At 54.6% G+C, this 22,357-nt stretch overlaps 1 protein-coding gene across 1 annotated transcript in view; it reads left to right on the forward strand.

Moving 5' to 3' along the window:
- Positions 1–17,242: 17,242 nt before the first annotated feature.
- ALX4 (ALX homeobox 4) overlaps positions 17,243–22,357 on the forward strand; it is a 44,000-nt gene continuing 38,885 nt past the window's right edge. The window contains exon 1 of the mRNA XM_022592298.2: positions 17,243–17,693. Coding sequence (XP_022448006.1) covers positions 17,243–17,693 — 451 coding nt within the window. The remainder of the gene's footprint in view (positions 17,694–22,357) is intronic.

Below are 22,357 nucleotides of genomic sequence, written 5' to 3' on the forward strand. Positions count from 1 at the left end.
ACAAAGATGTTCAGTGGGGTAAACTAAGGAATGATTTATGTTTGCAAAGAGTCAGGTAATTGACAAATAACTTCACCATCCACATAGTATTACAGCCTGTGGCCCGAGACCAGACCAGGAGACAAAAGGCACTGAGTCCCGCCTGCAGGTTTCCCACTTGGAGAGGGTGAAATGCAAAAGCTGGGTCTGAAGGGACACCGAAGGCAGCCTTTTAAGTTAACACCAAAAAGAACAGTGAGTAGCTGGCATAGGCATCAGTCAGCCCTTGGCTCTGGGAGAGCGATCACAAGGTAGCTGAACAGGCAGCCGGACCCGCCTCCTAAAAGAGACTGATTTTGTCAAATTCAAGAAGATTAAATACAACGAATTTAAGGCTGAGGGGATTTTGGAGACAACCCTATAGGTGCCCTGCTTCCTGAACACCAGACCCAGAATTTCCAGAGAGCCCAGGGTAGGGTCAGAACTGGCAGTCACAGCAAGAAACCCAGACCCCAAAAGCCAGCACCCCAGAGCTCACACCGCACCGTTCCACCCACAAGCCCATGCAGTCCTCCAGCCCCCAGGTGGCGCCACTGTGAGGAAGCTGGGATGAGGAGGCCAGGTGATTTGCCCAAGGTTGCACAGCTTGTTGGTGTGAGCAGAGCTAGGATGGTAACCGGGTTTCTTGGCTCTAAGTACAAAAGCTACTCCTGCGCTCAGCTCCTTGGCTGTAGAGCCCCATGCACGTTGCCATTGTTTCCCAGAGGCCCCAGCATCATTTGCTCCTGGTTGGTGTGAGTGGGAGGACCAGGGAAAGGCAAGGATGAGGACAGCCTCGCTGGACACACCTCACCACCTCTAGAGCATCCCCACTCCCACCCAAGGACCACCACCCCCTTGCCTGGGTCCTTCTCTCTCTTCTCTCCGCCTCTCTCTCCGCTAAATCCCCCTGGAGGCTTTTTTGTGTTCTCTGGCTCTGTGAGCCCATCCCCACACATGCTGCTCTGTCCCCCACAGGGGCCAATTCCCCCAAAATGGAGGTGGGGCACTCCTCCTGACTGAGACCTTCCCCCGCCACCTCCCCCACCAGTCATCTGACGCCACTCCTGGGTGGCAGCTGTGCTCACAATTCGGAACTGGGCAGTAGGGATGAACAGGCCGTTCGTACCCCCTGCCACATACACATGCACACATGCCTTCAGTTAGAGCAAACTCCCACACACATGTGCAGACATGTGCACACGTGTGGAGAACCACACAGACACATGGACCCATGAAAACTAGGCTAGTCCATAGCCTCTCTAGACACAGAGCCTCAATCCAAGAAACATCGGCCAGCGTCCAGAAGTAACTTGAAATACTATTAAAATGTTGACTGCAGACCCACCGGAAATGGGGGATTATATTCCTAAAATATTACATGGAAAAACACCTTAAAGACTCTCACTCTCCCCTTTGCTCCCCCGCAGCTCCTAGACCTGGCAGCTTCCCTCCAAGTCTCCGTTCTCTGACTCCAAATCCCCAAAACCTCACTCTTGCAACCGCAGCCTGCACCTTCACCCTTTCTGTACATATTCCTATTTCCTATGTCTCTGCAGTCTTTCCCATATAAATCCAGTCAGGTTTTCTAGCTTCTCTGCTCCTTGTCTTCCCTCCACAAATACTCGGATCCACAGTGGGGTAGGGTGGAGTGAGGCCTTAGTATTTTACACACACACACACACACACACACGCGCGCGCGCGCAAATGACCTTGTGAGTCTCCTTGATAGAGGCTCCATCACCTTTTGCCAATTCCCAACCCTCAAGGCAACCACACCATGTACTCAGTCAGGACCTTCATGCCTTCCTTCTGCCCACTGGGTTTCCAGGCTGTAATACTGAGTTGGGGGGAGGAGAACTGAGCATGACTACCCAAGACCTGACCATGTGTCTGCTTTGTCACTTCCTGACTGTGTCAGTCCAGAGGGGTCACTCAGATTCCACGGGAGGCCGTGTGTCTGAGAGGTGAGATGAGCACGACCTTTCCAGCCAGATCCGACTCAAATACCAGCTCTGTCACTTCCTCGCTGTGTGTCTTTAGGCAAGAGCACAACCTCTCGGAGCTTTGATATCTTCATTATAAAATGGTATAGAAGGATAGCAACCTGACTGATTTCTGTGAAAACTACAGAAAATGAGATATTGTAAGATCATGAATACAAATATTTGGGAAATGTTTCTTCAGACGCAAGGGCCACAAGTTTCCATTTCTGACAAGGCCTTCTGTTCCCAACAGAGTACTCACCTTACGGGAAGCCAGGTGAGCGGGGTGAGGTGGTGTGGGGTAGAACAGCACCGATTTCAGTCAAACATTCCAGGGTTGGAATCCCAGCTCTGCCCTTCTTGACTATGTGTGCCTTTTGTCAAAGCTCCTGGCCTCTTCTCTGCCTCAGTTTTCTTATCTGTAAAATGAGGATAATCATAGTTCCCTCCCATAAGATTGCTCTGAAGATTATCCATTCATTCAGACAAAAACCAAAATATTTTCTGAACACCTGTACTGTGCCAAGCGCTTCTCCAGGCCCTGGTATATGAACAAACAGACAAGGTTCCTGACATTATAATAGGGAAGACAGACAGTAGACAAAGGAAACAAATAAATGAACCAGATCATTACAGCTAGTGATAAGTGTTCTGAAGAATTAAAGCAGGTAAGGGACAGTGAGTCCCTGGGGAGGGAACTAACTTTGATTGGTGGCCCGGGAGAGGGAATCAATGGAACAAGCTGAGAATTGGGTCTGACTCATAATAGGTGCTCAATAAATAGTACTAACTGTCGATTACTACTACTGTAGGTCAGAAACACAGCTTGATCAGGAAGGGCCTCTGGGAGTTGACAGGAGTCCCCAGATGCAGCAGGTCTCACTGCCCTATTTGGGACGGGAGAGATGTTTGCGGGATGGGCCAGCTATAGGGGAAAGCTTACTCCAGCTGCCATGATGTTTCTGGAAGCTCCTTCACCACCTCCCCCTTGAGCCCCATCAGGCTTTCATTTCCTCAGGCAGAGGCTGAGTGCCAGCGCCCTGCTGCCAGCCTGGATGGCACATCAGAGACCAAGACCATTTGTCAAGGGTTTCACAGGTGTAAAGTGATCAGCACCCATTAAAGCTAGAGGGGTTGCAGGGTCAGGGCTGGGATCCTGCTGAAAGGCTCAGAAATACTTTGGAAAGAGCCAAGATCAGCCCTGATGCCTGGCTTTGCCCTGGAGCTGTTTATCTCAGCTTTAAAATGCTGTGGGCCAGGCTGAGGGTTTGTAAAAGGGAAAAATGCATGTGGTCCTCACGAAGCCAGGATGAGTGAGGTGATCTTCCTGAGAGCTCCCCATTATGGGCAATGCAGCTTCCTGCCAGTCCATCCATCCACAGCAGCTAGTAGGCACTGTTTGTGTGTGGGCCCTAAAAGAGGCACCCAGAGCTCCAGGTACTGTATCTGCTTGTCATCTACTTGGGGAAAGGAAGGAAAGGAAAAACATTTATCAAGTGCCTGCTATGTATCAGGCCTTCCCATCATCTCCTTCAATCCTCAGAGCAATCCACCCAGGCCAGTATTATCATCCTCATTGATCAAATAAGAAAACAGCCTCAGAGATGTTAAGTAATTCACCCGAAGTCAACCAGCAAATAAGTGGCAGAGGCAGCATTTGAACTCTTGAAGGAAGAACAGTTTTCCTCCATAGAGAAGGCAAAGTAAAGCAGCTTGGAAGAGGCTGTTCCTCCCTTCCGGGGAGGGCTGTGGGGTGGAGGTTGGGGAAGGAAGGGGACCCCAGCCCAGAGTTCAGGGAGTGACAGATATATAGCCAGGCCCTCTCCAATCTGGACAGTGAGAGTAAAGCACTTCCCATAAACTTTCTCAAATAATCGTACCCCCTCTCACTTCCCAGGACCCAATTACTAAGGTTATTCCCAGTTTACAGATGAGAAAACTGAGGTCTCATGCCAATAAGTGCAAATCATCTGACTCCGGGGTCTGATCCACCCACCACCTGTATGACTCACAATCCCTGAAACATACACATGTTAGGTGCCACTGTCCATGTCCCAGGCACTCTGCAGTTTACAAGCATTTTTTTTTTCCATTCATTATCTCCACCGACAATTTGAGCAAGCCTTGGGAATAGCCAGGCTTTGATCAGTGGCCCCACGGGAAGACAAGCAGGGGGGCTGATGGGTCCTCAGAAGGAGAGACTGCTGGTAGAAGCGTATTGGGGAAGCCCCACAGCCAAGGCACAGGGAAGGTGAGCCTTAATCAGCTATCATTTAATAGGACCCTTAGCCTCAGCCTCCAGGAAGCAGTTCCCACATCTGTGACAGTTTGGACCAGCCTCCTGTCTTTTGTTTCTATCTGGAGGCAAAAGAATAAACTAGAAGCCTCCCTTCTGACCTTAGGTGTAAGATGACTGGAATACAGCACCTTTGAAGGAAAACGGGTTGTGACCTGATTTCCACATGATTTTGAACTATTCAGATTCCTTTTTAAGGGAGAAAATAATTAACCATTCCCCAAAGAGCTGCCTTCATGGAGGTAACTCAGATGTAGTGAAACAGGATTCTCCAACCTACTTAAGTTCACTTGTTCGTTCATTCATTCATTCATTCTTTCAATACACTTTTGCCTGAGCCCATTCCAGCCAAAGATTCCACTACAGGTGCTAAGAGGATAAAAGGAATACTCTTCAAGGGAGGGGCCCATAAGTGGTGGAGAAAGGATGTGGGGGAAGTTCCAGAAGATGAGAACGTTGTGCTTCAGAAGCTGCAGGAGAAGAGAAAAGGGCACCCCAGGCTGAATGCATGGCATGAGCAAAGGAGATATTCCAGAAATCCTCTGGGGACCCACACCGGCAGGACCCAGCCAGGGCTTCACCACAGCTGCTTCCTAGAGCTGAGGCCACTGGCACTTCCTGATAAGGTGTCATGATTTCCCTCCTTCCTTTTCAAGTGTTGGCTCCCCAGTTTGTGGGGACTTTTTATTAAAAACACACAGCTGATGGCTAGGAAAGAGGAGGCATTTTTTTTTGGCCTTCTCCCTCCCCACCCTGAGCCCCAGCTCCGACTGGAATGTAGCCGTCAAAATAAACATTAAATGCAAAATGCCAGAGCTGAGTTGTTACTCGTGAGGGCGCTGGGAGAAAAGTTTATAGCAACATGATGGTGTTTTGTTAGAAATCTCTTAATGCGCCAAAATGGGAAGGTGTGTGTGTGCTTTATTAAAATGTTGCACTCTATAAATCCAATCTGCAGGAAGGACACAGGTGGCGACCCAGGGACTCAGCTGAGGAAGCTGTCACTTCTATCTTTGGAGCCACCCTGTTCCCTGGCTCGGGGAATATCCTCTCCCCAGCCCAGATCCCTCACCTCCACCTCCACACCTGCCTCCTTCCCTGGAGAAAAGCTTGCTCCTCCCTCACCACCCCAGAAAGAGAAGCCACAAAGGGGTGTGAAGATCTTTGTGAGACTTCCCTCAGGGTCTGACTAAAAGTTGCAATTTTCTTAAAAGACCTCTCTGAGCGGTAAGGCCCCTACAGGGCCTTTATGAGGTTTGCCTGACGGGGCGAAATTTCCTGTTGGTCCATTTTCACAAATTTAGATTCTGGCTGATGCCGCATTTTTCAAGGCCTTCTTTGTAAAAAAGGAAACCAGTTTCTGTCTCTAGAATGTTCTGGAATGTCCTTCCTCAAGAGGGTAGATGATATCACAGGGGCAGAATGGCCGGTTCATTTTCTCCTTTTAACCACATGTGAGCATGTCTTTCCTTAAAAAGAACCATGGAAACAGGGGTGATCTCTTTTCTCTCCACCTTTCTGACAGTGACATCAAAGGATTCCTTTGTGACATTCAATCAGAGATTTCTGACTTGACAGGAGTCTGGGAGCCCCTGAAGTTGTACATGAAATTGGGTGTATGAACCTGTACCGGGATTAAACCATAGCCCCCAAAAGATACCTCCAGGTCCTGGATCCCAGTACCTGTGATTGTGAGCTTATTTGCATAAAGGATATTTGCGGCTAAATTAAGTAAAGGACCTCAAGAAGAGCTAATCCTGGGTTCTCCAGGTAGTCCCAATTCGAATGACGAGTGTCCTTACAAGAGACAAAAGAGAAGACACAGAAAGTTCATGAAGATAAAGGTGGAGATGGGAGGAGGAAAGCCACAGGGAAAGCCTGGAGCCACCAGAAGCTGGGCAATGCAAGGAAGTACCCTCCCTGGAACCTGGCCCCGCTGATCCCTTGATTTCAGTCTTCTGGCCTCCAGAGCTGGGAGAGAATACATGTCTGTTCTTGTAAACCACCAAGTTTGTGGTCATTTGTTATAACCCTCAGAAACTAATACAGCATCTATCTGCATCTTTCCAGGAAGAGGGTCCTCGTCTTTCATCAGATGATCAAAGAAGTGGCTCCCCTAAAATGATTAAAAGCCACTGATGTAAAATGCTTGTGTGAAATTAGAGAGTCCTCACTCCTGCAGGATGAGAATTGTATGTATAGTTTTTGGATGGGCCGGGCCATCATAAACCCTCTACCTGGACCTGGTTCTCCAGTTCCCTGTCCCATAATCCCCCACCCCTACCCCATGCTCTCACGCACACCCTGATCCCCGTGGGTTCTGAATAAACACCCTACTCCCATCTCCTTGGCTCCCTGGTCCTCTGGGATCAACTTTGCAAATCGTTTGGGAAACAGAGCTCTTTTTTAAAGGCATTGAAAAGATGAGTTGAAAGGGCATGAAGTGCTGTCGTCTTGGTTGTCTGCCTGCACACAACTCAGTTCTGGAGAAAGCGCTGAATAAGAAAAATAGGTCCTTTTGGGGAGATGGAAATGTTTTGGAACTAGACAGAGGTGGTGGTTGTACAACACTGCAAATGTGCTAAATGCCGCTGAATCGTTCACTTTAAAATGGTTAATTTTTAAGGATTTCACCTTTAAAAAAAAGAAAAGAAAAAAGGCATCGATGGCTGTTTTCGGCACAAAAATCAGCAATGCTCATTTTGCCCCCTACCTTCATCACCAAGAAATCGAAAGTGAATCCAGTTAGCTTGGCAAGGGTAAGGACAAGACCGGTGAATTTTTTTAAAGGAGACTGATCCTGAAAGGACTAGATTGGCCATCAAAGAGCGAGTCACGTGGCCCCCCGGTTAGGAGCTCCGGAAACCTGATGAGAGGTAATCTGAACGCGACTGGACTCGAGGTCAGGGTGGCCACAAGAACTGCTTGTTCCTCCACACCCCTGAAGATCTGCAACTGTCCCCCAAAAGAATAAGACCTGAACTTAAGGGAGCGCCTACCCACGTGATTTCTAATCCTCACAACTTTCGCAGGAGATCGGAATAATCATTGCCATTTCACAGATAAGTACGCTGAGACACAGGAGGAGAATGACTTGCCCAAGCTCTCACAACCGCAGTTGGGGATTAGCACCCAGATCTGCCTGCCTCTAAAGCTAGCCCGTTTTCAACTACCCGTTGAAAAACTCCTCTACAACCTGGAAACGAATTCAAGTTGGAGAAAGCAGCTAGGAGTTTCCGCGCTCCTGAAGATGGCAGAGCAGATGGGGATAATTGTCTGAGAGAGGAATCCCGGTGTCCAAGGCGCAACGGCGGGTCACTGCGCAGTTGCGGCAGGAGCGCAGGGTCTCCCGGCTCTCCAGCCATATGTTCCTTCCACCGCCACCTCTGGAAGGGTTGCATTTCCCTGGGTGTTTCCGGTGGGCAGCTCGTCTTCGTGACCTGGCCCTGTCTCTTTCATTCTCCTAGCCCTTGGGTGAGGACCGAGGCGGGGTGCGCCTTGCGCGGATCAGCGGAGGTACTGGGGGCCCTGAAAGGGCACCCAATATACGCAGCGAAAGCGCCAGTTGCCAGGGATGTCCGCAGCCCGGTCCCTGGGGCCTCGTCTCTGTCCCCTGGTGGCAGCCCGCGTCTGGAAGGAGACTCTACAGAGTTGGCTTTCTTTTAACTCATCAACTGCCTTTTTGATTTTCCAAGTCGATTCTCTCCGCTCCGGGGGCGAGCCGCGAGCCGCGAGCGCTCGCCGTAGGTTCCCACGAAGGCTCCGGGTTGGGGAAGCACACGGTTGCGCTGCTTTTCTGCCCTTAGCTTGGCAGTCAAGGCCCCTCCCCCGACCCCCACCCTTCGGCTCGGGGAGGAGAGGCCGACTCCAGAAGTGACCACAGTGTGCCCGCAGCTGTGCGCTCTGGGCCGGGCTCCGGGCAAGCCGGGAGCGCGGCGGCGAGGCCAGCTGTGCGCCCACAGGTCCCGAGGAGAGAAAGACCCCAGGCGAGGTGGAAGAGAGAGGGTGGAGGTTAAGGCACAGGCATCCTCAGATGGAGGGGGTTGCGGTGGCTGGGAGACTGCTAGTGAGAGCAGGAGGCAATAGAAATATAATAACCACCACCATTTACTGAGCACCTACTATGTGCCAGGCACTGAGCCAAGCGCCATTTGTAGCAGTCTCTCCTTCTGTCTCGGGCATCTAAGGTTACTCAAGAAGTATATCTCTCCCGCCTTCCCCTTCCCCCTCCCCTCCTCCTAGCCCTCCTCCCTGCCAATCACAAACTTCGGGATTATGTGGATCACAATGTGTGCTCCGGCTGCCTCCTATGACAGGTGCTGGGGCGGGGACCTCTCTCTCTGGAGGCAGGTGGTGGGGCACGCGGGGGAGGAGGTACAGGCAGGGGATGCTGATGCCAGACCCCAAGCCCGTCCTTGAGGCCCCAGTGCACTGTGGACGCCGGGATAAAGATACCAGGCCTGGGAGCCATGAGACCCGAGCTCGAGGGTCATCCTGACCTCTTGCTACAGTGTGCTTTGGGCAAGGGGCGTCCATTTCCCTGCCTGTAAAGCAGGGACATAAACCCTCCTCCACAGGACAGTGGTGAGTTTACAGAGAATCGAGGTCTGTGAAGGCACTGCTGCTGAAAGTACTGAGGTGGGACAGAGCCGGAGCTGGAGGTCAGCAGCCACCCTTCTCCCCTATAACCTCCCCCCAAAACACAACACACAGCCTCTACCTCGCCTGTACCAACTAACAGGAGGGGCTGGGCCATGGGGCCTGAAAATTCCTTTGGCCTTTTCACTCCTGGTGCCTTAAAAGACCCTGACCAGGGAGGAGCTGTGGTCTGGAGGATGAATATGACCCATTTTCACAATGGTTGAAGGGCAGGAACCCCAACTGGTCATTTCTGGTTCTTTAAGGCTGGGCTATAATGTTTAAAATAGCAGAGTGTTCCATATGGAAAGGAAGTCATTATTGCTGATACCAGAAAACACCTAAAGTGAGCATGATCTCATTTAATGTATACAGCTATTCTATGAAGTAGGTACTATTATTATCCCCATTTTACAGGAGAGGAAACTGAGGCCCATGAAGGAAGTCACAGAGCCCATGTTACACAGCCAAAAAGTGGCAGAAGTGGGATTCCAACTTGACTCTAAAGCTGGGCTCTTGACCACTAATGGAATGACTATCGGGACCCCTTGTTGCCTCCTCCCTCCTCCCACCTTTTCCAGCCCCAGAGGCCTCGCCACTGCCACAGACAGACTCCTGAGCCCAGCTCCGTCCTAGAGAGAATCCAGAAGCCCCCTCCCACCATCCATGAGAACAGCACTGGGGGGATGCTGGAATTGGAGTCAACACAGCTGCCACTGGCTGCCCACGAACTCTTGGGACTGGGGGAGGGGACAAGTGGACAAATGGAACCTAAGGGGAGGAGGACTCTCAGGGCTGTGGGAGAAGAGAGAAGGGAACTAGGGGCCCCACTCTGCTCCCAGTGACAGCAGCAGAGTATGTTCAGGGCGCTGAGGGGGTGCGGATATGCCAACAGCCTCTGGGGATTGGTGGAGAGCAGAGGAGTGGGGAAAGGAGGGGCAGAGGGGAAGGGCCCCAGGCTGATCCCAAGGATCCCCGGAGAAGGAGAATCAAGAAACCTTTCCTGCCGCCACAAAAGGCTGCCCCATTCACCTCTCCCTCTCCCTGGCTCCATCTTGGTCTTCTGAGTGGCAGGTTGGGAAGACCACCCCTTACTAGACCTGGAAGAGACCCTCTAGGCCAGAGGTCCCCAACTTTTTTAGCACCAGGGACCGGTTTCGTGGAAGACAATTTTTCCGTGGATGCGGGGGGGCGGGTGGAAGGGGATGGTCCAGGCAGTAATGGAGTGATGGGGAGCAATGGAGAGCAGCAGACGAATCTTCGCTCGCTCGCCTACTGCTGTCTGTGGACCAGTACCCGGTCTGCAGCCTGGGGGTTGGGGACCCCTGCTCTAGGCTGTCAGTTGGGCAGTCCCAGCCTGGACATTTAGGCCTCTCTGTTGCAGAGGGAAAGGGTATGTGGAGAGGAAGGGGGTAAAGTCCAGGTCTGAGGGAACAGAGAGGGCTCTGGAAAGAGCCCTGTTTTGTACCAAGGGATCAGCTCTGCCCAAATGAGTGAAGTTTAACCCTCTGGGGTCAGGATCCCCTTTGAGACTGTTGAAAGTTTTGAACGCACTCCCCAGAAACCGGCACATGCAGACACACAGTGTGAGGGAGTCCTCAGATCCCGCTGGCCATCAACACTCCTTTCCCTCCATCACTGAAGCCTCCATCTCCCCAGCCGAGAAATGGATAGAAAGTTTCTATATGTTTCCTTAGAACTAAGGCTGAGCAAGGACACATCCTCTCCACCCTGCAAGCACCCCAAGAAACTGAAGCTGCATTTCTGCCCACGAGGTGCCTCAGGACTCCTGTATATGTGAGGTGGTGTGTTTTGGCCTCCACCTTCCCACGGCTGATCTTTCTGAAATCCTAGAGGGCCGGCTTCCAGGAGAGAAGGGACAGGGCAGAAGACAAGATGGGACAGGGGGCTTCGATACAAGCACCTGGCTGGGGTTTTGGCTAATGATGTTTGGGAATTATCTGTGGATGTAAATTATCTGTGTTCACCTGGGCTGTAACCGATATGCAAAGGGTGCACAGGCTCGGACCCCAGAGGAGGACTTCCGGTTCCAACTTCCTCTCCGGATCAAGGATTAAGGCGGTCGCCCCGGCTATGTGGAGGCTTCCCCTCACGAGCTTTCCAGCCAAGCCGGGTTTTCCAGGGGGCTCGCCAGACCCCAGTTTCGCCTGCTGTGGCCTCTGAGTTCTCTCTCCCTGCCCTGAGCGCTTTGCCTTGCCCTTGGGTTAAGTGGGGAACAGGGAACTACGCTCCGTCGCGCGCCTGGACCGCGCCTTCGGACCGGACCCCCAGCCCTGCTCCGAAAGGTACCCGGTGCCCGCGGCGCCCGGAGCTCGGGGAGGCAGATCCCGGCAGGGCATCGTGGGGCGGGGGAAGGGGGGTGGAGGTATGCGTTCCGGCGGGCGGGAGCGTCGGGGTTGGTCATTTTCAAAACCCTCATCCCTCCGGCTTTGTATTTCATTGACCCTCAAGACCGAACAGCGTGCGAGCGACTAGAACTCATTAGAACGCCTCGTTTAGCCGCATCTCGGGAGTTCGTGCTTTTCCCATATGAATGAAGACATGCCCCTGCATGCAGACTTCCTTTTGGCCCCCTTTCTCCGCGGCCTTATAAAGCACAGAATGGCGGGGTGGAGTGGGCGCTGTCCCTCTCAGGCCTCTCCGCGTGCGCCAGCCCGGAGCCGACCGGGGGCCAGACTCCGCGAACGCTAAGCACCTAAACTCGGGGTACTGGTCCGAATGAGAGGTGGGGGCCGTGGGCAAGGAGGAAAGGCGGACGACTCGGCGCTCCCGGGACCTGCTGTTCCCCTGCGAGGTCCTCCCTAGGCTCAAAACGCCTAAGCGACCCGCGCTCCTTCCGCGGGCAGCACTTGGGAGCGGACCTGCCGGGTGGTGCGTCCGCACTCGCCGCGGCCTCGGAGCCTTCGGAGAACCTGGGCGGGGAGTGCCTCCCTCCCGGGCTCCATCCCACGAGGGGCGCGGCCGCCCCGGGAGCTCCGCGGGTGCTGGAGCCAAACGCGGGAAGGTGCCTGGGTGTCCGCATTCCGGGGAGATCGGGGCAGAGTCTTGAAGGCTGGATGCCGGTGGTGAACGCTGGCGCGGACCTCGGGGCTACACCATGGTCCTCCGCCCCAGGAGGGCACTGTGGGTCAGCGTACGCGGCCGAGGCTGGCGAGCGCCCCGAATCCCTCGCGCCCGCGACTGCGGTACTGGAGAAGTGGGAGCTCCTCTGAGAGCCCTGCAGGCCGAGAGAAATCAGGAACCTTTCGACCCGCGGGGCCCCAGAGATGTCTGAGAACGCGCAGCGGTGAGGAGCGTGGGTTCTGACGTCATATCACCTGAGTTCGAATACCAAGTCGTCTGCTTTGCTGTGTGACCGTAAGCAATTGCTTCACTTCTCTGTGCTTCGATTTTTTAATCATTGTAAAATGAGGATAATAGTACCACCATAGGGCTGTTGCGAGGACTGCAAAGATCTCAATGTGCAAGAGCTGACTTGTAACAGTTGTCCGAAACATGATTGCTTATTTATGTTGTGTCAGGAGTGTGAGGTTTGTGTACTGAGGTCTGCAGAGCAGGAACGTTCCCGCCCAAGATGTATAAGATCCCTAGCCTTCCCCCTTCATCTCTTGACTCTTCCCGCCCCCTCTACAGGTGTTCAAAATGCCCATTCAGCAGCCCCAAAAGTCTGAGCAGTCTTTGTTGCCTCCTGGCATTTACGGAGTGGCAACTGCAAACCAAGTAGTGTACACGACTCACTGAGGTATGGTCCCTGTTTTACTCACACTGGAAGTCAAGACTTGGGGCAGTCAGAGGAAGTCACATAACAGATAAGGGGGTCTGCTCTCCCTCCGCAGCTCCACTGTTTGTACAAGACAGAGAAAGTGCAGTGGGGGATGGGCTGGAGGGAGCTCAGACCAAAGGGGGTGGCTCCGAATCTGTCCTTCCCTTTGAAATAAAGGAGTGTCTGTTGTGCCTCTCCCTTCTCCATCAGGGACCTTCTAACCAACACAGTCCTACACCCCTGGCCTCAAGAGCTCCAGCCCTGAGCCACAGGGACTGAGCAGTTACTCTGCAAGCCTAGGGCAATGCTCCTCCGATAGCCATTCGTTCATTCACTTATTTAGTCATTTGCTCAGTAGATATTTACCGAGTAGTGCTATGTGCTGAGCACTGTATTTCCTACTGAGGAGAGAGTAGCCACGGACTCGCATTCCCATAGGAAGACAGACAATAAAACAAGTAAGTCAACAAATGTGGGAGAAAATGTCAGCTAAGAACAGACGCTATGGAGGAAATAACCAGGCAGATGTGACAGAGCAGTAGCTAGGGGGTGAAGGAAGGATTCCCAGAGGAGGTGATACTGGGCATTTGGCCTTGGCAAAGAAAGACTTTCTATCACCCTTCCCCCTTCCCAGGCTGTGTGCAGAGCCCACAGAAGGGGGAATCTGCTTTCAGCGGGCCAATGCGAAAGCAAGAGAGAAGGGGCAGCCAGGGGTGTGTCTGCCAGGGGGTAGGGATGCAGGACTTGAAGCAGAGGGGCCTGCCACCCCCAACTGTTCTGGTACGGTGAAGTGACCGGAAGTGTAGAGACACTGCCTGGCGCTTCAATGGTGGAGCGACAAACAGCGAGCCAGGGAGAACCTTAGCTGAGAGAGACATGACGCACTGGGAGAGCAAAGACGGGGCCAGAACTGGGCTTGAGGGGCGTCCATGTCACTTCTGGCTGAAAGGGTGCCCTGCACCCTTGCAGGGGAGCTGGGTGAGAGTGGGTCAGCTTTCAGCTATGGCAGAGGGATGGATGGATGGTGGGATGGATGGGCCGATGGATCAGCAAATGATTGAACACACAGAGAAATAACCAGCTACACTTAGCGTCTCTGGGGAAAGACATGTTTGAAGGGACTTGGGGGGGGGATCCGGAGCGATTTTTGTGAGGAAAACAACACACCCAGAATGTTCCCACGCAGTCACAGGCAAACCCACATGCACTTTCTCACTTGCAGGCACACGCTCACTCTTTCTGAGTTCATCTCTAAGGTGCCTCGTAGGAAGGTAGAAGGCCCCCCTGCTGGTTCCAAGGGCCAGGACCTCGGTGCACCAGGAGGGATTCCGGCTGAGGACACCAAAGTCTGCGCCTGAGGGCTCGGGTTTTGAAATTCCCCCCGGGGTGGCCAGGAAAAGGTTAAATAATGAGGCCATAATTAAACAGGTCATAAAAGCATGGGGTGGGTAGATGGCAAGAAGCAACGCTCAAAGAAAGCTTTCTGGAACACGGCAGGGTTGTTTTTTGTTTTGTCTTTTTGCACTGACAACAGCAATTTACATTGAGAGCAGCTCAGAAGTTACTGGAGAATATTGTAATTGCCATTGTACCTGTCTTGGTGTTGACCCCCCGCCCCATGCATTTTGCTTCTCTTAGTTTCCTCCTTGTGTCTAAGCCTGGAATGGGAGGATGGGGGGAGAAGTAGAAGGATTGCAGACACCCTCTGGGTGCTAGCAGGCAGCTTCAGGGTGCAGGGGACCAGAGTAGCCTGCTAGCTTGGAACAGCTTAGCAAAAATGCGCCTCTAAGACCCCGGACTGGACCACGTGGCATTTTCATTCATTCGTTCAGTGCACATTTTATGAGTGCCTAGGATGTGCCAAGCCCTGCGGTGAACAAGGCAGGCCTGGCCCCTACTCTGAGAGAGCTCACTGTTCTTGTGCAGCCCGGGAGAGGCCAGCATGCTCTTAATTTTGTCTCTTGATTGATGAAGAGGGGGAGGGAGAGCAACCGGTTGTCCTTGGCTAGAGGAAACCAAAGACGCTGGGAACTGCCTCACTGAGCAGTGGAAGGAACCCAGGCTTTACTATTTTATTCCATAAATATTTGTGGGGTGCCAGGCGGGGCAGAGACTTCCCTCTCGAAACCTCGGACTACTGAGGTGGAGACGAACACCGAGCAGGCCACCAGACAACCATGAAGTCCAGGATGGAGATGCGGCCCCAACTGGGAGAAATGGGAAGTCTTTCTGGAGGAAGAGACTCTGCGCTGAACACCAAGTTATTGGCAAGACAAAAGCGCAGGGATGAGATTGGGGGATTCCAGAACTTGGCAGATTCTGAGAACTAAAACAAACTTGGGCTGAACAGGAGCATTTGGGATGATGGCAGGCTCACTCACTGTTTGCTCTCCGAGGTTGGAAAATTAGTTCGTTTCTTTGAGTTTCAGTCTACCCATCTGGAAAATGGGTATGACGAGGCCAGCGTCACCAGATAGTTGGGGTGGCCCAAGGGAATGACCTGTGGATGGCTTTTGGCACAACAGGCACTCAATATCTATAAGATCCTCATTTGGCTTAGGTCTGCGAGCCAGAGAGGCGCGGGTCCCCATGGGCGGCGGGGGAAGGGTTCGGGCCTGCGCACCCCTGGCCGCGGTTTGCAGAATATCTTTATTAACGAGCACTTCAAGGTAAGCCGCGATGGAAACCAGATGTGGGATCGCGCAGTCGGCGGCAGAGCAAGGAGCAGAGATACCAAGGGAGAGGGGTGGGGGTGAGGATTAGCTAAGATGAGGTTGGCGGTAGAAGCACGACCCCCCCCCCAGATATTTTTTCTTAGGGAGACCTTTTAGGTGCAGAAGATTGACTTCTGACCCACATTCCCGGGTTCAGGGCGCTCAGGCCCTCTCTCATTTTACTCTGCCCCTTCACCTTTCACCCCACTCCCAGCCTCCCTTGAGATATGTCCTCTATCCACGGATTTTTCCCTGCAGTTTATCGAGGGCTGCTCTTACTGGTCTCCTTCAAACTGAGTCATTCCGCAGTCAGAGATCCGTTTCCTCTGTTCTGTGCGTTTTCGCTGTCAGCAACACCATCCCAGATCTGCGGAGGGACTAACCTCAGCCTGGGTTTCAAGGCAGGCGCCGCTACTTCCCGGCTGTGTGACCTCAGCCAGGTGACCGCACCTCTCTGAGCCTCGGTTTGCTCATTGGAAAATTTGGGGACCCCGATTTCCACCCCTCACGGTTGTTGTGAGGTGCAGTCGATGATTAGCCATGTGGAAAGGACTCGACGCGCTGTAAACGTTCTTTTCCCTGGGGCGCACACAACCCATCAAATCCAAGCCATTCGGTTTACAGTCGGGGACAGAGAGGCCAGAGATTAGAGGCTGCCTCACCCCCGCCCGAGCAGTGAGCAGGTGACAGCGTGACGAGGTGCGGCCAGCTGATCTCCCAACTCTACATTCTCAGGCGCGCCAGGCGGAAAATCCCCTCGGCCGGGCGGAGGCCAACCTGAGGCACACGCGGCTCCTTCCCAGGAGGGGAGAGGTGGTGGGAGGGGGCCGCGTTCTAAAGCTTCGGAAACTGTCCCAGCCTGGGGGTTCTCCAGTGTCTGAGTGAACACGGGCCCCTCCTCATCCCTACCCAGTGCCCTTACAGGAAAGGGAAATAGTTAACGAGACGTGAAAGTGGCCGTGCACAGGATGACTGCTGCGTGTGTGTGTGTGTTAATTTCATGGAGGAACCGAGAATAGGGAAAAGGGGTTGGAAACAGAGGAAAAGGCACCAATGGGAAGACTCGCAGCTGCACCGCCAAATTCGCAAGCAAGTGTGCAAACGACTTGCCTGCACCCGGACGCTAGCGGCCCATCAGACTCCGAATGTCGAAACCTGTTAGGTTTTTGGTTTTGTTTTTTTATATATTTTTTAATCTGTCACTAAAGTTTTGCATACCCCCCTCCCCTAGGCCAAAGCTTGGACCCACCAATTCTCAGCCTAGGCTCGGGAGCCCGGGGAGTCCAGACACCTCCCTTGCCCCGCCTTGAATCGAAAAGGCCTTTGGGCGGCTCTTGGTAGAATCCCCTCAGAGCGGCGAGCGAGCTAGTAGCATCTCCTTAATGGGGGGGGGAGGGGTTAGTGGTGGAAGGAGAGGAGGGAGAGAGGAGAAGAGGGAGAGGAGGGGGAAAAAAAGTCAAGAGAAAAAAATTCACTCTATTTTTCCGCTTCAAAATCTTAAGAGGGTTTGGGAGAGCTGGTCAACTTTCCGAAACATCTGAATCTTTTTACAGTTCTCGGTTCTTTCCCTGGGCCAGCTGTGGGGAGGGAGAAGGGAGAGAGAGGAGGGGGTGAGAGCAGAGAGAGAGAGAGAGGGAGAGAGAGAGAGAGAGAGAGAGGCGTGGAGCGGAGGAGGGGGGAGAGCGAGCAGGCCGGCGCGGAGCGCACAGCCACCGCCTCCTTGCCTCTCCAAACTCCCAGCCAAGGCGCGCGGTGGCGTCCTCGCGCTCTCGCTCGCGCCCCCGCCCGTCGCCCGCCCAAGCCAGGCATGAATGCTGAGACTTGCGTCTCTTACTGCGAGTCGCCGGCTGCTGCCATGGACGCCTACTACAGCCCGGTGTCGCAGAGCCGGGAGGGCTCGTCGCCTTTTAGGGCATACCCCGGCGGTGATAAGTTCAGCACAACTTTCCTGTCGGCTGCCGCCAAAGGGCAGGGATTCGGGGACGCCAAGAGCCGCGCCCGCTACGGCGCGGGGCAGCAGGACCTGGCGGCACCCCTGGAGAGTGGCGCCGGAGCGCGGGGCTCCTTTAACAAGTTCCAGCCCCAGTCGCCGGCCCCGCAGCCGCAGCCGCCGCAGCCGCAGCCGCCGCCGCAGCCACCCGCGCAGCAACCGCATCTCTACTTGCAGCGAGGCGCCTGCAAGACGCCCCCGGACGGCAGCCTCAAACTCCAGGAAGGCGGCGGCGGCCACAACGCGGCCTTGCAGGTCCCCTGCTACGGTGAGTGCACGTGCGGATCCCTCGGGCTGGGGTCCCCAGGACCCAGGGCTTCGGCACCTTCAAAACCCGTTCGGCTTGCGGGAGGCAGGAGTTGGCGGGTTGGGAGGTGCGGGGCCGAGCTGCGTGTGACTTCGGGTAGGAAAACGGGGATCGACCGCTCCGAGGAGACCAAGGGATACCTCCTGCCCCCTTCAGATCGCTCGGCGGAGGGTGCGGAGCGTCGGCTATTAAACTCAACGTGGAGTCTGTTTCTCCCCTCTTCGCCGTTCCCCCAAACCACTTGCTTTGCGCTGCCCGCCGGGCCGACTTTGAAGCGGATGCTTCGCACCCGCTCAAGGCGTGCTTCGGTAAACAGTCGCAGCGCAGCGCAGCGCTCGGGCGCAAGGCTCCGGGGCTGCCGAGGCCTCGCTCCTCGCCGGCTAGGGGGCTCCTCGGGCGGCGCCGCAGGTGGGAGCGTCGCCGCAGGTGGGAGCGTCGCAGGTGCGGAGCCCGGCCGGGAGCCTGGAGCGCAGTCGGCGGAGCGCTCCCGGGATGCCGTGGAACCGGGGCGCCACACGCGTGCGGGTCCAGAGACGCCTGAGGCCGCGGAAGACCTGAGTCGAGGTGGTTCGCGGCGGGCAGGCGGGCCGACCAGAGTTCCCGAGCGTTTCTTCTTCGGCGATCCCCAGAGGCGGCGGCCTCGGAACAATGGTTTAGGACCGACCGGCTGGAACAGAGTTCCAGGCGGCGCAGTGCTGGGCAAGAGGGAAGGCTCTGGGTCCTGATTTGGGCCCACGGGGAACCTGAGGCCTAAATGACCTCCAAGCCCCCTTGAAGGCGGCCTCAGGACGCAGGCCTGGGCCCTGAAGTGCCGCGACCGTAGTGGAGGAGAGAGCCTCTCAAGGGTGGCCTGAGGCCAGAGCAGCTGAGGAGCCTGGGCCTTTTCTCCCACAGAATCGGCATTGGTGAGCCCCAAGCTGGCAGGGAGAGAAACTGAGAAGGGAGGGAAGAACGCCTGGGCTAGGAGCCCCGGGTACACACTCTCCCCCTGCGGCCTTGGCCTTCAGGCAGGACAACGGCTTTGGCTGCACTGATCCAGGCCCGATGGAGAGACACCAGGCCTGGGGACAGAGGTGGGACATGGTGGAGGCCTGGGCGACTGGGATAACCTTAGGAAGCAGCGCATGGGGACGCTTTCTTACACTCAGCCTCTATCTGGCTCCCCACAGGCCCAGGACTAGCCCACTAAGTGGTCGCTGACACGCACAAACATTCACACATACACTTGACTACACTTGGACTCTACACATACACACACAACCACTTCCTCATGAGCAGCGCGCTCACACACACACCAAGTACGCTCATGTGGCTTCGCACAGAGCCACACACTCTCAAATCCACAGGACAGACTGAGCAGATTTAGAGAGATCCGGTGGCTTTCCCCACCTCCTCCACCTTTCCTCTCCACCTTCCTGTTGGAATGAGATCAGGCACTCGGATCACAGACACTCACAGCTCCACACAGGTGCTCCTTCCACACTCAGGTGGAGAGGGGCTCTCGCCCTGTCCACATGCACCAGCCTGCCAGCCCCGGGGATCAGGCTCCCTCCTCCTGCCCTCACCCAGGCCCCTCCTGGTCCCTGTCCTTTGGGAATGTTAGGTGTGAGCCAGCTGAGGACTGAGGGACCCGTGGAGGTTCCCTGTGCGGAGCCAGGGGACTCGCATGTTTTCTCTCCCACCGCACTGATTTTTCATGTGTTAGAGTAATTCACCAGTGAGGCTTCTGAGGAGGCTGAGTTAATTAGGCAAGGAGAGATCCTGAGCTGCTTTCAACCTCTCATTTGGAAATGTCTTCGGGTTCAGAGGGAAAAGGGAAAGAGCTAGACCCCTCCCAGCACTGCCTCTGAGCCCTGCTGGGCCCCCACTGCCAGCCTGCATAATGTATCCTCTACAGGCAGTAGCCACTGGGGCAGCCCACACTGTGACCTGAGAGTAAGAAATCCCTCTAAAGCCCTGTTTCCTCACCTGCATCACGAGGAGATAACAGTAAGGCCTCATGGGGTAGTAAACGTTCCCCCACAGAGCAAGAGTCTAGCCTCCCCGCTCCACGTTTCTACCGTCGGCCTCTGTGCCTTTGGAACCTGTAAGCACCCAACTGTGAGGACAGGGCAGGCCCCCGACCTTGTGCTAGGCAAAGCCAAAAGCTACAGGTTGAGACAAAAGGCAGCTGGAAACACCAACAGGACCCCACTTCCCTGATGCCCAAGATGGAGGAGGCACTGCTCAGGGCAAAGCCACAAACAACAAACAGCTCTGCTTGTTCTCTCCCTTCTCTTAGCAGCCGCTGTTTCTCTGGCCAAGAGGAGATTTCTGGCTCCTGTAGAAAAGAAGTTAGGCACATTAGGTCCAAGAGGAGGAAACCGAGGCACCAAGAGGTGAGGTTCTGATCTCTATAGAGGCAGCTGGGAGGAGGGCCTCTGGAGCGGGCTCTCTAGATGGCCAGCAAGCAGGGAGACTGAAACACACATTGACATGGTTCTCTTCCACACTTGTGAGAGCACGTACTCCAGAGGGGGCGAAATGGGTCTAAGGCAAAAACCTCGGATGTCCCCAGGAGCTTGGGGACAGGCAGAGGCAGACATGGCTTTGGTGCTGGGCTTGCAGTGGTTGATCTCGGCCCCCACCCAAGGGAGCTTTGACCTGGCAACCTCCTTCCCAGCTCTGTTGGTCCCCCCGGGCAGGAAGCCAGTTCCTCCGTCTGGGCAACTGCACCGAGCGGAGGAGAGGGTCCGAGGTCTCCTTTGGGACGTCAGCCCAGGGAGCCAGTCCTTGGGTCCAAGCGCTCCTTGGAAAGGTGCCGGTTTGGGGGCTGTGCTGGGGCCATGGCGAGAGAGCCTGGGGCAGGACAGCCGCCTCAGGTCTCCAGTGGCGGGGCTTCTCGGAGATGGGGAAAGAGGAGATGAGAAGCCTTCCCCGGCCGCAGACGTTCCCTAACTGCGACTCCGTTTCCCCATCGGTACTAAAAGGGCGACCAACAATGTAACTCCACAGTCCCCCCTGTGCAGGGACATTCGCGCTTTTACTAAAGAGCCCCGCTGCGTCCTCGCGTGTTGCAGTCCCGACCCCGCCAGGCTCCGGGTTCACACTTCGGCCTTCCGAAGTCCCTGCCCGCTGGCCCATCCTAGGCCGCATGGGCCCCAGGAGACACGCCAGGCTGGAGACCGATGTTTCTCAGCCGGGCGAAGAGCCTCCTCGCCGCGGGAGTAGGGACGCCGGCACCTCGCTCCCAACGCGGACGACTCTCCAAGCCGCCGCTTGCGCGGCCCGCCAGGCCTTGGCCTTGCGCCCCGGAACGCTACCGAGAACGGCCCTGCTACCTCCTTCTCTTTCGCTTTCGATTCGGTGCACGCAGGTTTTCGTTGCTAGCCCACTGCTACCTTCCCATCCAGCCGTCCGCGAAGGCAGCGCTCTTAGCGCAGAGGTCTTGGGAGACGAGGGCAGGGCCGGAGACCCCTGGGGCACCGCCGAGGGGCTGGTCTTGATTTGGCGAATTAGACGCAGAGTTTGAATGCTAGAGATATTTATTTTCTCCCACCAGCACAATCCACACACCACAAAATGTGTAAACTCCTCCTGGGTCATATTCGAATTTACTCAAAGAACCGGGGTGTGTTTTGTGTAAGAGAGACCCCCCCCACGAAAAAAAAGACAGCGAGAAACCGAGGCTTGCACATTAGCCATAAGAGCCCGTGGGTGATTGTGGGATGATGGAGGGAAAACTCAAGCCTGGGAGCTGTGACGTCGACCCCCGGTCAATTTTAGGGGTGGGGGAGGAGAGGAAGAAAGATGCTTTTAATTTTTTACTTTGTTCATTTCTATAACCTCCAGTCTGCTCTAACAGTCCAGCCTAAACACATACAATCTTATATAGGAAAACAGAAGGCCTGGATTAAAGGTGTAGTATTATTTTAAATCAGTCGATGCCCACAAAGTTTTCTTTATTATAATTTATATACAGTGAAGTACACAGTTAAGTGGAAAGTTTGAAGAATTGTTATGTACGTGTTTGCTGTATAACGACCACTTGGATCAAGACACAGACCATTTACGTACTGTATCTGTAAACGAAAACTTTGGGTGGGGGGATTTTTTTTTTAAGTTGTTGTAAGGAAATTTCAGAAGAGACTTCAGGGAAGCCAGAGAGACTGCCCTCCCCCCCGCCCCCCCCCCGCGCGCCCCCTGTTCGCGATAGCGACGTTTCTTGAGTGGGCTGACCTTGTACTCCCGGATTTGCACGGTCCCTACTCTTCGAGGGAACTAGGGGCTGCGCCGGGAACCTTGCCGCGCAAGGCTCTCATGAAGTCGCCGAAGCCCCGAGTTTTGCCCGCTGCAAAGAGGGGCCACAGCAGGAAAACAAGTTAAAAGTACCATACATAAATTTTTGCCGTAGTCCCCGAGAACCGTCGTTTCAGAAAGCAGCTGGGCGCTCTTTTCCGTGGGTATACCTTTTCACCTTGGCCTCAGCTCCTTTCTCTCTTCCCGCAAGTCTGCCCTCGGCTTTGTTTTGGTGGCAAACTGAAATATGACATGGAAATGTAAGGGCCTTTGCATGTGAAAGGAGGTTGGAGTCCCGGTGTCTGTGTGGGGTTCGGGCTTCTCCGCCGACCCCTGGACCAGGGTGC

This window comes from Delphinapterus leucas, chromosome 7, assembly GCF_059928025.1.
Source record: "Delphinapterus leucas isolate spDelLeu-1000000601 "Yukka" chromosome 7, BTC_Dleu_Yukka2, whole genome shotgun sequence".
NCBI classification, from domain to species: Eukaryota; Metazoa; Chordata; class Mammalia; order Artiodactyla; family Monodontidae; genus Delphinapterus; species Delphinapterus leucas.